This window comes from Poecile atricapillus, chromosome 5 (assembly GCF_030490865.1).
Source record: "Poecile atricapillus isolate bPoeAtr1 chromosome 5, bPoeAtr1.hap1, whole genome shotgun sequence".
NCBI lineage: Eukaryota > Metazoa > Chordata > Aves > Passeriformes > Paridae > Poecile > Poecile atricapillus.
Window position 1 is genome coordinate 10,332,487 of NC_081253.1, and position 17,291 is coordinate 10,349,777.

The following is a 17,291-nucleotide window of genomic DNA, read 5'->3' on the forward strand; positions in this document are numbered from 1 at the left end:
TAATACAAGGAGGGAGGAAATTCCTTAATAAATTCAACCTATTTAGCTTGTAAAAAAAGTTTAATTTTTTTATAGTTATAGGCTTTTTTTTCCAACCAGCATGGGCCAAATGATGGATATGTCACTACATAGATGCCTCCTAGCTGTGTTTTTATAGACTATCACAGGCAGACACAAAATAGCCTCAGTCTATTTCAGTATTTTAAGTCAAATGAGACACTCACTTTTCACTACAAAAGGGTGTTTTAGAAAATTATAGCTGTTGAATGTCAAGATTTCTTATAATGAAGTTTTTCTACATTTAATTTCAAGTCTTATTAATAAAATTTATGTAGGTAGAGCCACATGTGCTATGACCTTCTTGCAGATCAGCTTTCCAGTAGATTTAGGCCCTTTGTAGTCTGCAATAAGTTGTGAACAGGCTCATTTCAGAACTGGCTTGTTTGCAATTGGCTCAGGTCATCTGGGACACTCATAATGCTCATTTGAGCAGGTCATGTCTACAGAAATCCTTGCATTTCTTTTCCTTTGGGGGATCAGGGGTGTTTCTAACACTCAGTACCTCTGGCAGGATTAGAAATGCCAGTTCAATTTCATTCAGGTTGCCAACCTTGACAGGAGAGAGCAGAAACTGTGAGAATTGCTACCTTCTGCTGGTACATTTCCACACTTCGGTGTGTGTGCCCTGGACGTGGGCATCTTCTCTTACAATTTGCTGGTGGTTTCACTTGAACTGAAAAGAAAATGAGATACTTCAGCAAAACTTCAGGGGTGAAAGAATGAAAGAGGACAAAGGAGAGCCAAGAGAGCTTTGTGGAGGTTTTGTTGGGACTGATGTAGGAAGTCATCTGTATTGATCAGGTGTGGCTGGTGGTCACTCAGGCCAAATTCATCACTGGAGACCTTTTTTCAAAGTGACATCATCATAACTCTGAAACGTACATTTAGAAAATAAATTATTTCAGACAATTAGTAGATGAGAGGAATTTTTGGGGGGAAGGAGAAAAAGTAAAGTTGTAAATAAAAACTACAGCTGTGCTGAAAACAACACAGGAGATTACATGCTAGTTGCAGCTATTCCCTAATCCTTTCACTGGCGAAATAACTGGGGATCCACAAAGATCAATGTTGGCTTTTTCTGATCCATAACTAATGCTGTGCTGCAATTAGAGGAAAGGGAATGCTGATACCTCATTTTACTTTGCTGTCATTTGTAAAATTCCAGTTAATGTTCAGGGAACAGAAAGTCGTATGTTTTTAGGCACTGGTTGAGTACTATGAGTAACAGAGAAATAAATATGCTCAGGCATATCCAAGGAGCCAGAAGTGAGCTGTGTAACTTCAAGTTAGCAATAGAGTTGCAGTGATCTTCAGCACTAAATTTAGTCTTGACTAAATAGCTGTTTAACTGGCTGCATTTGTCTTGAATACCTGATTGGGAATTGTTCATATATTCAGAAACAGTTTTAACAGTACCTGAAAGGGAGAGAGCAGCGTTTTGTGTCTTTCTCTCAAAAACTCCTACAAAGTTCATTAAAAAATATGGAATAACTGAGAAAACATTAGTCAATTCACTAAAGAATTTACAGAGTTGACAGTAGGCTATTTTTAAACATAATCATTTTCATTTCAAATAAAATGTACAGCTCCTTTTCACATATTAATTTTAGAAGCAGGTTGCATATCTTCTCTTAGGGAGTTACTCCAACTCTCTTAATTTAGTCTGGGCATGGTTTCCTACTAGTGTTAATTATTTTCCAATTTTCTTCTCCATTATTCTTAAGCTCTAAATTCTGTCCTAATACCTCTACAATTCTCCTTTTGTGTTGGCTGCTCACAAATTAAAGCTCTGGTTCTTTCTCCTTTACTCAGAGTGAGCTGACAAGGACATGGAGCCCAGTGTGAGCCTGGTGTGATCCATCCATGATTTCTTGTTGGCTTTCTGTCTCACCATCCCTCAACAGACTGCTAAGTTTAGCTTTTAGCAGAGTAGTCAATGTAGCCTCTCCTGGTCCTTTTTTTAAATCCTATGATTCCTCTACATTTGCATCTTTCATTTTAATTGTCCTAATAATGTTCCTTTGAGCCTATTATGTCTCGAGCTCAGAGGAATAGTATTGCAGAAATATTAAAAGAACAGGTTTTCCCACTTCCGTAGTTCATCTGTTGAAATTTGGACATTTTACAGCCTGCAAAATTATTAAAATGGAAAATAAAAATCCTTTTCCTTGCTCATAAAAACAATGATATCTATTTCCCCCCCCTGTCCTTTGCATCCTTCCAGTGATGCAGGCACTGGTATTCTGTTATCCCAATATGACTTTGCTGTGTTCTTTCACTCAGTGTGTACATCATAAATGAAGATGTAAACAAAAAACCCTGTGAGACCTGGACAAGGGACTGTGTTTGTTTGAGAAAAACCTTTATAGCAATCCAGTCAGCATGAGAGACCTCAGAATTCATCCTGCAGCTCCCTAAACAAATCATCTGCTATGTTAACCTTTGTCTTCTTAGACATCAAGTGTTTTCCTTCTCCCCCACTCCATCTTCCATACAAGTTTGGTTAGTGTTGATTAGTATTGATTTAGATATTTTGATAATCTGCTTAAAATCAGGGGAAAACATTCATTTTATAAATCAGGGGTACCTTGAATACTCTGCAATTCAGGTTATATAAAAAGCTCTCCTAAGATTACATTTCATTAGGCTAAACAGTAAATATAGCTCTGTTTTTCTGTAAAATTCAGTTTGCAAACCTTGCTTTCTCCTATCAATACATTGTCTATTTTTAGAGAAGAAAACCATTACTCTTTCTTGTTCCATTCTCCTACTTAGTCCTGAAAAATGCAAGTGAAATTATGGTTCTTTTGGGTATAAAAAGCTTTTGGCAAAACCCTCAGATGAAGTAAATGAGTGCATCCTCTTTGAAGTCAGTAGAGTTGTTCTGCTTTATACCAGCTAGAGTTGGGATCCAGTAGATTAGTTGCTTTCTTTGGGGCTAAATATTTGTGGAGTCTCTCCACTGAACTCACAGAAAAGTTGCAAAACCTCCTTCTGAGGATTTGCAGTTACCTGAACTGAAGCACCAGCTATAAGTAGGGATCAACTTCTTTGCCCCTTTCAGTTCATTCTTGAAAAAATGTCATTTACTCTTCAATATTTATTTCACACTTGGTAGGCTGGTAGGAAATTTCAGTATGTCCCCCCAGTATAATTACAACTGCTTTTTTTCCTGTTCCTCCAGGGAGTGATTCCTAGGGACATGCAGACAATAAGTCTCATCTAAGGTTCAGTGAAAATATTTGAGTAGGTTCTGCCAAGAAACTAGTATTTCAAGATATTTTGAACATAAAAGCCATTCCAGGGAAAACTGATCCCACAATAGGACACAGAGCTATTTTTAAAATTGCCTCAGGCTTTGCAGCTGGGGTTTTATTTGTTTTTGGTGGGCTTTTTTATTAATATTCCTTGACATTTTAAAGATAAGTCCTGTGCATGAGCATTCTACAGAATAGTCCTGCAAAAGTCAACACTTCCAGGCACTTCTTCACAGCAAAGCTACTAAGCACGGGTTTGATCCATGTCTATCATAGTTCCCCAATAACAGAGCCACTATGATCTGTCTGTGTCTAGGGTTTTGTTGATAAAATGCCAACACAGAGAACCTCAAGCTGCACAAGTAGTATTGTTATTGCCAAGATTCAAAACAGCAGAGACATGAAGCACTTGAAGGTGTGTCCATGTACTGCAAAGCTCTCTTTTTTCTAACTGCCCCTAAGCATCTTTGTCTTGTCTGGATTCTAAAACTGCATAAGTGTAAAAATATTTAGCAAGGTTCCAGAACTATTCTTGATTGAAATTTGTATCTCAATCACCCAATCCTTCTTAATTTTTATTGGCTTGTCTCTCTTTTTCCATCCTGTGATCTCCAAAGTGGGTTGGTGTTTTTAACTTCACCTTTTTAGATTCTGCCACTTCACCTTTTTAGATTCAGAAGACAAAAGTATGTTCTCCCTGCTCCTAAAATCATCAGTTTGATTTTACTGGGAGCAGGCCCTGGGAAGGCTACACTCCTGAACGGACAGATACTCAAGGTTTGTATCCTGTAGATTGATTTTCAGCCATTCACTTGAATCAGAAATCATAATTAAGATCAAAAAAACTACCTTGTGAATCATTTTTCCATCTAGGTACTTGTATGTTCCACTGCTGCCATAATTTGTAAGTGCTTCCCAAGGTTTTAAAAATAGAAAGAACAAAATGCTCTCCTACTTTCTTACCCCCTCCTTTATTTTCCAAACCCTGTGAAAAATAGCTTACTTTAGAAGGATTTACTTTGCCTGCCTTATTTGCTTCTTCGCATATGCAAAGAATTTGCAGAGGGAAAGATGCCTTGCAGAAATGGGTCCTGCAGAAATGCTACCATTCTTCACAGTGGTCAGGACCACATTCAGTATCCCTGAATTCCTCTCCTGGGATAGTGCTGTCTCTGTTACTTCAACCTCTCCCACTGGTGACACAATTCTTGTGGACAAATATTTTTGCCACACAGTCACGGCAGAAGCTGAGCAGGGCTGCCTCAACATTTAATGTACTCTGCAAATTGTCTATACTTCAGCATACAGGGCTTGTCCTTTGTCAGCTTTGGATTGGTTTAAAGTCCTGAGCAGGAGGGCTCTTCAGGTAAACCAGCAGCCTGTTAAAGCCCTGCAGCACCAGTGAATGAGCAGTTCCAGAGTGGATCTGCTTTCCTTAAAAACTTTGGAGAAGCAGAGAGAAAACCTCATGAGCTCCAATAGTGCCAAAAGGGCCCAGTTTGAAATGCATTATATGAAAACTACAGATTTTCAGCAATGTTGCCATAATTTTATGCCAATTGGTATGTTGGGAGGAGATAACATGCTATTATTTGTATTTATCTTTCCATTTGTCTTGCCTTCTTTCTATTCCTCTTGCTTCCAAATGGAGGCCACACATAAGAGTAAGTAAGAATGGCAGGTCTCCAGTGCAGCGCTGAGTTAAACACTCTCTGCATTGACTTGGATCCTCTCCTGCCCTTTGGACAGTTTCTGTTTGGTGCTCAGATGTTATCTAGTTTTTTCTATTGAAGGAAATGAGGGTTGTGGCTTTCAGTGCAGTCCTCATGGATTGCCTTCAACAGCAGTTTGTAGTGTACATATTCTGACTTACTGGATATAAAAGTGTGAGAAACATTTCTCTGGCTTCTTGTTGTTAGTGGTCTTAAAGTCACATAAGATGTGCTTCTATCACCAGAGCCTTTACTTTGCAATCCAGATACTTTGATCAAACCCATAAATTTCTTTGTAGTTTTCATATTAGGCTGATCCACTGTTTCTTTTTCTGAAGCAATAGAAATCAAGGGGAGTATGTCTGAAAAGGTGATGGCACTAATTGCTCTTATAAAGACAAAGCTTTGAGCTGAAACTGTGATTCTGTGTTCTGTATTAATTATCTTGCTTTCACTGCAAGTTAAAAATGGTTGAAATTAGAGGAGTTTTTTTATCCAAACAGAACCATATCTAGGAAAGTATTTCCATGCTCTATTTAAAAACCAGGCCAGACAATATATTTATGGCAAGCTAACAGTCCTGAGTCCATGTTTTAAACTTCAGGGCTAAGTCGACTTGAAGGTGCTCTTATCTAGCAAGTTCAAAGCAGAACACAGCTGGGAAAACCTGCCTCTCTTGCCTTCCTCTCCTCCAACACATGTGTTTTGCTCATGTCCAGGAAATGTTTTCAGTAGCAAAAATTATTTTTGTTCAAAAAAGATAAATAATCCAAGACTTTTCTTGTCTATTTACAAACTTAAACCTAAACTGGGAAGGACAGAAGTGTTTTCACTAATAAAAGATAACTCTAGTCCTTAATCAACTCAAGTCTGGTTTTTTAATAGTCAGGGGAGCGGTGGCAATAGTTACACAACTGCTGCCCTGGGGGAGTTAAATTTTGCTTTTGGCATCTCCTGTGTTAAGCAGACAAGGGCTGTTTGGGGCTGGAAGAATGATATATATCTGCGGGAGGGAGGGAGCTGCAGGGGAGCGGGGAGCACTTTAAATGAATTCTTTAATGGGAGCCCTTTCCAGAAGGCATCCGTGGTATTCCTCTGCAAAAGGAAGAATAAGTACTCAGCACCATATATGGTGACACTTTTATGTTTTTTAATATAAACATGTACAGGCTGGAGCAATCGTGTAGATAGGTTTTGCTGATTGGTTGGGCCAGAGGGGAGGGAAGGAAATGAGACCCTGTTTTTAATATCTTAACATTAGAAAACTTAAGAGCTTGGGTTTGAATAAATAAACAGTAGGCAGAGTTGGAAAGATTTTCAGCTTTGCAAAATAGCCCTTTCCTCTGTCTTGATTTTCCAGCTTTTGTATTTATTTTCCTTTAGCTTGTTTGTTTGCAGCTGCATCGTCTGTAAATTGCTTTGATTTTTGTTCAGGGAGTATGTTGTTCCCAGTGCAGATAGCAGCAGATCAGTAAAAGCTATTTGACATAGCTTGGCTCCAAGAATAAGGGGACCAAATCCACTCAGTCAATCCCCACACTGCTGGGCATAGAAAAGGAGAACCCCACACTGCGTTTGAGCTGCTTTAGTGCAACACACAATCACTTCTCTCAGGCGAGTTACAGAGCAAGAGAGCCCTTTTTTTCTGATTTCACTTAAATATTTCAGGAACCAAGTTGGAGAATGCAGCTGCCAGGTGTCTCTCATGCTGCGGGAGAGTTCAGCTTCCACAGCAGAAATGCTCAGAGAGTGAGTATTTTTCCCAGGGACTTGCATGGGTGGGTTCTATTTTTTGCTCCGTTAATTCCCTGCCCTTACAGACCCAGGCTGGCTGCTGTTCAACCTAATCCCCAAATGTGACCTAACAAATTGTTTTCATCATACAAGCTAAGCACATTGTACCAAGCCAGAGTAGAGGAGATCTTTTTTGTTTGTGCCCTTATATGGCTCCTGAAGTCATCATTGATGCAATAAACTAATGGAGTATGCTCCTCTAATCAACCTCCCCTTCTATAAACACATTTTGTTCCTGCTCTGAGATTGTTCCCTGACATTTTTAAACCAGCCCCTTTCCTGGCTCTCTCTTTCTTTTCTTTTTCGGATCATAGTGGGAGGGAATCAGCCAGCTCTGGAGAGCAAAGAGATGGTGGAGATCATGGTAAACTAACATCTGGTAGAACAAGTGGCTTCAAAAAGAACAGCAGTGTAACCAGAGTAGCTGAGGAAGAGCAGGAGGACGTCCGAGGCGTGCTGAAGAGGCGAGTGGAAACTCGGGAGCACACAGAGGAGAGCCTGAGGCAGCAGGAAGCTGAACAACTTGATTTCCGTGATATTTTAGGCAAGAAAGTCAGCACCAAAAGTTTTTCTGAGGAGGAACTGAAAGAAATCCCAGCCGAGCAAATGGACTTCCGAGCAAACCTGCAGCGGCAGGTCAAACCCAAGACCTTGTCAGAGGAGGAGAGGAAAGTCCATGCTCCCCAGCAGGTGGACTTCCGCTCTGTGCTGGCCAAGAAGGGCACCCCAAAAACCCCACTGCCAGAGAAGGTGCCACCTCCTAAACCTGCAGTTACAGATTTCAGGTCTGTGCTGGGCTCCAAGAAAAAGCCACCTGCGGAGAATGGCAGCGCTGGCACCCCTGCACCAAATGCTCGTGCCAACTCTGAAGCCCAGAATGCGACCCCCAATTCTCAAGCCCCTATTGCCAAACCAGCAGTGAAAAAAGAGGAGAAGAACGACAGAAACTGTGAACATGGGTGTGCAGTGGTGGATGGCGGAATAATTGGGAAAAAAGCTGAAAACAAAGCACCAGCGAGCAAACCAGCAGCAAGCAAAGGAGCAGCACCCTCCTTTACAGAGAAGCTTCAGGATGCTCAAGTAGCTGATGGTGAAAAATTGGTCTTACAATGTCGGATTTCCTCTGATCCCCCTGCAGCTGTCACCTGGACTCTAGACAGCAAAGCCATCAAGTCATCGAAGTCTACTGTCATCTCCCAAGAAGGTAAATTAATTGCATTACAAGCCAGCTGGATGGCACACTGTTACATCTGGCTCTTGATTAATAATATTTAGTTCATTAAAGGTAATGCAGTATTTATTTGAGTCCTGTGCCAGTAACTGTTTCCAGATGCAGCTTTCTTGTTATTTCAGTGGAGTACACAAGGAACAGTATTGTTTGACATTTCTTGCAGATTCTCCTTTAACAGCCTGCAGATGTAAATTTTATAAAGTTGAACTTCGTGCATTTTTAAATGCTGTTTACATTGCTAACGCTGTTTAAGGAGCTGGTACATGATGCTTATTTAAACTGAACTTTAAGGATTTAGAACATTGAAAACATAATAATATTATTGCTGGTTTACAAATTCTAATTGAATTCTTCTGTATGTTTAATATTTCATGCTTTTTATTGCAATAAGAAACACAGAAGCAAAGAGGGGTTGTGTCATAGAAAGAAATTACTACAACTACAAGTTAAGATCAGAGTTGAGAACAGATTTCCAGTGTATTTAATGCCCCACCACAGATGCTTCTGTTGCCATTACATGCACTGAAATATTTGAACTCGACTGGCTTGGTGACTTTTAACTAACTTCAAAACTGTAGAGAATTTGGTAGAAGTCCAGAGAGGGAATACTTACTGTTTTCAAACTGAGTGATTCCTTTATATTTCAGATTTTGGATGATCAAACCCACTAGACTGTTTTTTACATTGAAGTTAATGTTGTGGCTAGACAAAATATATTTTCCTTGTGACAAAAATAGGAAGGAAGGACAATTGATAGCACAAAAAAACCTTCTTTACTTCATATATGTTTCATAAAATACTGAGGGAATTATCTTGAAAATTACACCCTCTGGCACACCGTAGCAAAACAGTTCATGTTCACAGTGAAAATTATAGCTTGACACATGAGTCTGCACTCTTACTTTTGAATCTTCCTTCATTTAATCCAGACTATTTATGGTGTTACCAAATGAGAAGCAAATCAATATGAACAGTTCAGCACAACCAGTACATCCTTGTGCAGTGTCCCAAGCAGAGTAACACAAGCATTCTCCTGAAGTGGATGCAGTCAGAAATAGCATTGTATTCAGAGAGGCTTGGGGTACTCAAGTAGTGCATTAAGGAAATACCAAACTAAGTAGATGGAGAAAGGCAAATGGTAGCAGGTGCATTGTGCCTGGTCTGTGTCTGAAATAGCATTATTTTTTAAGGTTTTTTTTGAGTACATGTTGATTTTCACCCAAGGGGACTGTCTAGAATAAGGCTACATGTCATGTACATGAGAAAACATGGACTGGTGGAAATGTCATTCTTATAAAAAGAGCTGACAGAATCAGTCAGTTTAACTAGCCTTATGCTGGAAGCAAGATTTCAAGGCTTTTTTTGGAGTTGCTCAGAGTGAAAAAGAATTTGTGCATCCCAAAGTTCCATGTCTCCTGTCAAAGTACATCAGCTAGACAGCACCTCTGTACCAAAGCTTCTGAGCTGTGGTGGAGCCTCCTAAAGTCTTGAAGCTTTAGTGTTATGGTGCTGCAAAGAGCTGTTTACTGAAATAATCTGAGTAATTGACTATTCTAATCCTCCTTATTTACTCTATGAAATGGTACTGTGGAGCTGCAAATCGAGGGTACCTGTTTATAGTGAAGTGATCCTGATGTCCAGCTCTGCCACATGTGTGAGCAGGGCACGAGGCTTCTCCCATCCAGTTTGTCTGGGCTGGGTGGCACTCCTGGTCACAACACCCTGGGGTGTCACACATTAACAGTGCTTTCAAGTGAGGTCAGCATCAAAGCCCTGCATCAGGAATCCACTGTTCCAGGACAGCTTCCTGCAGGGAGTGAAGACACTGTTGTCCGTATGTTCCACTTGTACCTGCACTGTTGCACTTGAATCCTGCTTAGCAGTCAGTGTTATCAGTATCTCAAAGTCAGGCTTTCTTCTGCACGTATTTGCAGAGGATCTTGGAAAGAAATATTACACAGGGCTGTAAGTTTTGTCCTTTAATGGAAAGACAAGGAATGAGGATTAGAACAATTTTTTTTTTTTTTTAATCTTATTACATACCCTCTGGTACACTGAGAGGGGGCATTGCATGATGGTCAATTTTGGTTTTTTCCTGACAGTACCTGCTAGCTTTGGCTTTTGGAGAAGAATGTGTTGCTGCTCTCTCACTCTAAGGTTCTTTCATGCCAACTGTTAAGTAATTAACTAGGTATGCATGATACTTTAAGTAAGTTCCAGATTTCATAGAAATTCAGTTTTTTTCCCCTAATTAGAAACACATACATACTTGAGGGAACCAAGAGAGGAGAAGGAATAACTGGAATAACTTGAGAAGTATCAAATTGATTCAGTATCAGGAAACACTGTTCAATAGGGAAACCGTGTGGATTAGTCCCATAGCTAGTGTTTGGAGCAGCTTTAAACATGGAGAACAACAATAACACTGGATGCAGTACACAGCAGGCCAAAGGCAAAGTCCCAGTTTCCATCCTTTGCCCCAAATACTGAAAATGCAACACTGTCACATCCACAGGTGTACTTCAGCAGCAATGCCTTTGTCAAAGCTTGGAGCAGCATTTAATGGGCCCTGGAGATAATGCCCTAGTGTCATCCTCACCTGAAAGAAGGCTGAGTCTGTGGGGAAGAAGAGGAATTCAGAGCAAACAGACCTAGCTCACCTTAGTGGGTTTAGATCTTGCAAAGCCATTTTTTATTTCTTTGGTATGAACTTGCTCCTCCCTGTGTTCAGCAACAAAATTCACTATAGAAGAGGATAGACTAGATCTGTTCTTAGCCATTTCACTTATTGAGTTTGTGCTCTTGTGGTGTTGTGACCACAGGGGTTTCTTTTCAGATTTGACAGAGGTATTTCACAATAACTTACATGTTCTTAAAGAGTTGGATACCGGAAAATTCCCTATCTGGGGTAGTGCCTGTCTGTCTGCTTCTTGGCCATACTACTAGCCCATCTTAGTATGGGATATTGTCCCACAAACTGGTCAGTGTAAGTAATGCATTAACCCCCAGAATGCTATGTATTTGTGTTTTGGAAATTGAAATATTCCTCTCTGTCATTCCCTAAATAGAGAAAAAAAAAGAAAGCAAAAAGAGGAAAAAGTTTACTGATCTGGTGCCAAATATATTGTGAAGATAAATACATAAAATTCCATTTCATGAACAAATGATTAAACAGTGGCATATTTGGCCAGGAAGGTCAAACTTAGAAGTATCCTTGTATGTAACAGGTTCACAGGATAGGCAAACTGTGTAAAAACTATGTGTAGTCACTCACTGAAAGTAACTTTCCTTGGCATATTTGTCCTAGTTGATAGTGAGGTCCCTTACCAGGGCCTTTGCCAAAAGAAAAGCTAAACCCTGCTGCAAAAATTACCATCTTCAGGCATATTTATGCAACATTTGTGCTGATTTCTGGTAGTTAATCTAGGGCTTGCAGTTTATTCCATTATCCCAGGGTTAAGTTTAGTTAGAAGTCAGATTCTGGGCAGCATTATACTGACCACTGCAATTACAACAGTAGCTGATACCATGTCATGTTCCTTCCATTCTCCATGATTTCCCTTTGAAATCATGAACATCAGTACACTTGTTCTTCCATTCCTTTTTACAGTTCCCCGAATAGTACTCTGCTGGTTGATTGGCATGATTGTTTTGCTTAATGTATCATTTTTATGACAAAGTGAGCTCTTGCACTATTTTTCTGACATGGTACAATTTTATTAGTGGTTTGATTTTTTATTTTTCTTCTTTTAAACTTGTCAGAGTGCAATTTTATACATTCCTGAGATAGATATTACTGTGCTTTTTGCTCATTAAAGATCAAAATTAATGGTTATTAACAATAAAAAGAGTACTCATAAATTAGATTGTTATACATTCATACAGTATTGGGTAGATGATGCATGGTTAAAAGGCACTTTAATGGGAGGCTTCTTTGCTTGAAGTTATGAGGTGCTTTTTGTTTGGAAAAAAGAGTTTTTAAGAGAAGGCTCTAGCAGACATTGCAGTGAAGTTAGACATATAAGGACTGAGTAGAACAGTTTTCCTCACAGAGTGAACCCTTTAGAGCAGAACCCATTTTGTTTTACATTTGTATAGCACTGACCTGGCAGTGCCCAGTGCTGCTGTCCTGCTGTGTGACTCGCTCTTGGACAGAAATTCCACAGAGAAAAGTTCTTGTGTGGTTCCAAAAGCTGTTCTGTAAGATGGCAGTGAAAGGTTTTTGCATAGCATCCTTGGTAAACTGGCCAGCTGAGGTGTACGAGTGAATGCAAATCTAAACTTGCACATTTGCCATTTTTAAAGTCAGCCTGCTCAGCTTTTTTGGGTAGATTTAGCTCTGTGACTCTATAGATGAAAGAGGAACTGTCTAATATAGACTCAGGTAGCTTTAATGGTGTAGCTTAGAAAATGCCCTGAGTTTGTATTGCTTCGTCCAAGCCAGCATTTTTTTTTCTTCCCAAGTTTCTTGGCAGCATAAAGATTTGGTAATCTTATTAGCAATAATGCCTTAACAACTTTCTTGTGACTTAACTCCTAAATCTTCCTATCAGTCATGCAAGTCTATGTCTGCCAGTCTGGCTAGGATCTGCCATGACTTTTTTTCTTTTTAATTAAATTTGAGCAAGAATTTGGTGTATAATCATCATGACTCTATAGACTGCTGAAAATAGATGCATTTTGCACCTTACAAAAGCTTCTTCAGAAAGTTTTAAGTTTAGGGAGATCATCTGAGCATCAGTTCTGGCACAATACCATGTTTGTCACAGGCCACATTTCCCTCTGCACTTTCATTTATGTTTGAATCTATCCTCTTCCAGAAAATGCATGTAGTGTGGATTTAAATACAGCAAAAGAGAGACATTTCCTATAACCACAGGCAATTTATTGCAGTCTAACTATTCTAGTAAGAGTTTTGTTATTAAGTCAAGAAAAAAAAATAATGCCTTATTTCTAACTTGATAGAAAGGCTTTGACTCTCTAACCAAGATAGCTTTCTGCTTTTTTTTCGAAACTTGACAAGTTCTCATTAAGTTTCTCTCCATGATGCACTTCATCCAGCCCTTGGAGGTTTGGGGATTTTTGGTTTCTTTCCTGCACCTCCTCTCCAGCTGCTGTTTGTTAGTTTATTATCCTGTTTAGAAAAGAGGAAGCAGAATTGTGTGTGGGTATCAGCATCAGTGAGAAGGAGATCACCTTCCTGTTGCTGCCCTCACTGGAGGTTATTGGTCCCCTGTCTACCTCACAACGTTGGAACTCATGTTTGTCATTTCTCTACTAAACCTTTAAACCTTCTGAATATTCAGCATCCCTTGCTGCCATCAGTGCTTGTCTTTTCACTATCTCAAGCCCCATTTTCTTTGAGTGAATGGGACTCAGCTTAACAAGTAAATGAGATTGTTTAGGAGGACTACCCTGCCATCTTTTCCCTTTCCAAGATTCCTTCTAGCATCTGTAAATTTGTAAAAGTTAATTTATGAGTATTTCCACATCATTGATTAAAATATTTAATAACTTGGGTCTAGTCTGATAACAGAGGAAATCCACTAGAAACAGGCTGAGTGACGATTTCCTATTGTCAGCTTCTTCAAGAGATCCTTATTTTGGCAGCTCTAACTCCTCCTAAATCAATGTCATTAATATAGTAATGTAGCAATACCTACAAGCAGAAAAATTTAATATATCACTAATTTTTCAGTAAAGGTTAAGAAAATTACCTTTGCACAGATACATTTCCTGGTTAAATGTCTAATGTTGTGAATCATGAAAGTAGGTTTCTTACATTGTTTTCCTTAAAACTCAATTATCAATAATTACATTTGCTTCTCTGAAATTCATGTGGTTTTTTCACTGTTGTTTTTCTGTTGTCATTGTAACAGTAGTCAATATTTTCCTGGTCAATCCACTTTTCATTTTTAAACATGACTGTGACACACATATTTGAACATGCCCAGACAGTTTGAGATTTATTAGAAAATTAGCACTATAAGCCAATGAGTTCCTTAAAAAATTATTGTCTCCTAGGCAAAATTTCTCACAGACCAATGTGTATTATTATTGCCTAAATACTCCACAGTACTTTCTTACACCATGGGATACACTTGAGAAAGCCATAAACTTGGGTCTGCATCATGGGTAGGAATCAGGAGGTGGGCCAGCTAGATGCCAGTGTGGGGAATAAGACTAAGGAGCTGTTTTTTGTTGGTTTGTGTATTTGTTTTATATCTGAGGTTGACTTTCTGTGGAGTTTCATGGAAAGAATGCAGAAGCCTGGAGATATTTTAAACTGTCTTGCACTATTTTTGAGTAAGTCAGAGAACCCTTTAATAGCTCAAAATTCAAGAGTAAGGTTTTGTGTATCTAAACCAGAGTCTCCAGTAAACCATCAGCTTCTGTGGCTGTTAAGGTCTTTTCTGGAGCTGCACCAGTCCTGCTGTCTAAGTGGTAGATTCCAGTATTCATGTTTATTCCAATCCTGCATTTTGTGACAATTTTTAAGGATCATCCATGGCATGGTTCCTAAAAAAATTAGAGGGTTGAGGGAACAAAATAGATAGCAAACATTTTTAGCTGACTGGGATTTGTCAAATGCCATGATTTTAGAATACCCAACTGGAGTAACCAGTCTGGGCTTTCTAGCAGTTCTGAGAAAATAAGCTTGTTTCAGGTCATGATGGGGTTTGCAGAGGAAATACCAAATACTTCATTGAAAGACATTTGGCCTTCTAGCCCCGGGAATTGACTCTAGCTCTAGATCACAGAATATAGGCCTGGTTGGGAAGTTTCCTGTTCTTACAAAGTCTCATCAAGTTTTGCCTGGTGGTTTGGGGTTTTTTCCTGGTTTTCTGTGAAAATGAGGTTTCAACAGCCATTCTTCCTCAGCCTCCCCTTATACTCCTGATCCAACCTGACCAAATCTTTCTGATCCATTGGCCAGTTTCATACCTAGTCCTAGTAGTCCATTTCCATGAATAGTAGTGGTTACATAAAGGGGAGTGACCCAAATTATCTCATTTTCCCTTCACTCCTCCTCTGAGTGCTGCTACCATTGTACCTGGCAGTAGCAAGAAGCCCAGCAATCCCCATGTATTTTACGTGTGCTGTTCCCATGGAGTTCCTTGGAGAAAGAAGGAGTCGAGAAAAATAGGATGGAGATTATTTCTTGTGGGAGGTGGGAGTTAGTTAGGAGGAAAAAGGACATGGCCCTTGAAAAAAATCAGATTTCCTTCACCCTCTTTCTCACAAAATAACTTCATTAAATGAGTGTTGAGGAGTGACCCTGTGTCACATTAGTCTTCAGTGAGTTGAGGAAGGGCTTTTGAGCAGGTAGAAAACTCCTGCAGAAGCGAAAGTAAACGCTGCATTGTTCCAGTCCCTTAATGATTCAGTTATTCTTGCAGGCCGGGTTCCTTTCCTGCAGTAAGGGGTTAAAGGTCTCTTTCATATGTGTGTGTTTTTGTTCCATAGTTTATGGTTTTTTTCAGTAGCATCTATAGGTTTCAATGTGCGATCTTTTCTAATCATGTTACATAGATTTATACAAATTCTTAGACTGGAAGTTATCTTTGGCTTGCTCTCCAAATGTCTCTTTAAACAGCAGAGACATGTGAATTTATATTTGCTAGATGCCTGCAAGAATACTTTTCTACTGTCTCTCCTCCATTTGGAATGGAACTGCAGCTCGTGACATTTCTGGCTTCAGCCTGACTGATGGAAAAGCGTTGCCTCAGGGAGGGCACGTGGATTTTCTTACCCCCCTGTGGTTGGCTGAGCACAGCCCATGTGAGTGAGGGGGTCAGTGCTCCTTTTCTGAGACATTTTTCACATCATTTCTCAGGGGAAAAAAAATCATTATTTAGAGCTGCTTGATTTTGTGGAGGATGATAAAGAGGGGGAAAAAATAATTTTCTTCTAACGGATGTGTTTTTCTGGCAAACTAAATTTGTTGGAATCCATTTGAATGTTATTTATAAGATTTTTCTTGGATAATGACATCCAGGTTTAAAATGAGAGAAAAAATCTGAATGCCAAGAGCATAAGTGCCATGTACAAACAGAGTTCATCTCCAAAGAGAAAAAGAGAACCGGTAAACTGCCAAAGTTCTTTGGATGGAGGGGAGTTTCTTTCAAGGTCCTTTTCATCCTTTTCATGGACCAGTGTCACCTGTGCCTGTGCCATCTGCCACATCACAGGGGATACATTTCATGGGGAGCCTGGGGTTGAGCGCTCTGGGAGGCTTCCAGTTACCATAGAGAGAAAGGTGCTGGGAAATTTCCTTACATCTCAGGAAACAGGGCAAACATCTGAAAAAAAATCCATCTCTTCAATTCTTTAATTCGGAATGACTGTGAGAAAGGCCAGTGGAGGAAGGGGGAAGGTTTTACTGCAGCTGAGGTAAGGAGGGTGGAGGTGTTCTGAACAGGCCTACAGCAATGGGCAGAGGTGCACAACACCTCTGTTTTAGGGGACAGACCCAGCTCTCCAGTGAAGAAGGAGAAAGCAAGCCCACACTTCACCTTCACGTAATGAGGGATATTTGGAAGGGGAGAGTGTGGAGCATTGTAATTGGGGTTCACCCTGGGGAGGAAAGTACTTCATTGTTCCAAGCAATGCAAGTGAAAGTAAGGGACAAGGTTCTTCTTCTTCATCCCCCATCTACTGGGAACAACTTCTGTTTGTGTTCACAGAGTTTTAATTTTTAAGAGGAAATGTAGTTCCCTTGGGTCAGACCAAGCTTCCCTTGGTAAATAACGAGCTTATGTCGCATCCTGTTTCTGCAAACCCAATTAAGTCAAATTTTGTGGTTTTGTTTGAAAAGAAATGGATTTGTTGCAGTGATAAATTTGATTGCAATTAATATATTGGAGTTTCTAATGGATTTTTTACAGGCAGTTATTCATTAGGCAGTTGAAGCAAAAAGAAAATGTCTTTCAGTGCAGTTTCTAAACTTAGGCTCTAAGCTGAAGTTCTGCTCTCCCACACGTGGATGCTCAGGGGAGTGCTAGACACAAGCCTGAATCAAAACTTTGGTAATGGACATTGGACAGAAACCCTCTTATTTACAGTTCTACACTATGAGCACTTTTTGGAAAAAAGTCACCTGAGTGAGGACTTCCGATCTCTGCTCTAAGACAAAGAAGAGTGGCAGAGGTGCTGCCACTGGTCTTCCCTACCTTTAGCAACCAGCTCAGGGCTGAGGGAACAACTTGGAGTGGTCCTAGGAAAAAGCAATGAGAT

General features: G+C 39.8%; 1 protein-coding gene across 1 annotated transcript in view; it reads left to right on the forward strand.

Moving 5' to 3' along the window:
* Positions 1-17,291, forward strand: part of MYLK (myosin light chain kinase) — a 195,829-nt gene that overhangs the window by 115,311 nt on the left and 63,227 nt on the right. The window contains exons 15-16 of the mRNA XM_058839679.1: positions 6,698-6,778; positions 7,138-8,027. Of these exons, the coding sequence (XP_058695662.1) occupies positions 6,698-6,778; positions 7,138-8,027 (971 nt within the window). The remainder of the gene's footprint in view (positions 1-6,697; positions 6,779-7,137; positions 8,028-17,291) is intronic.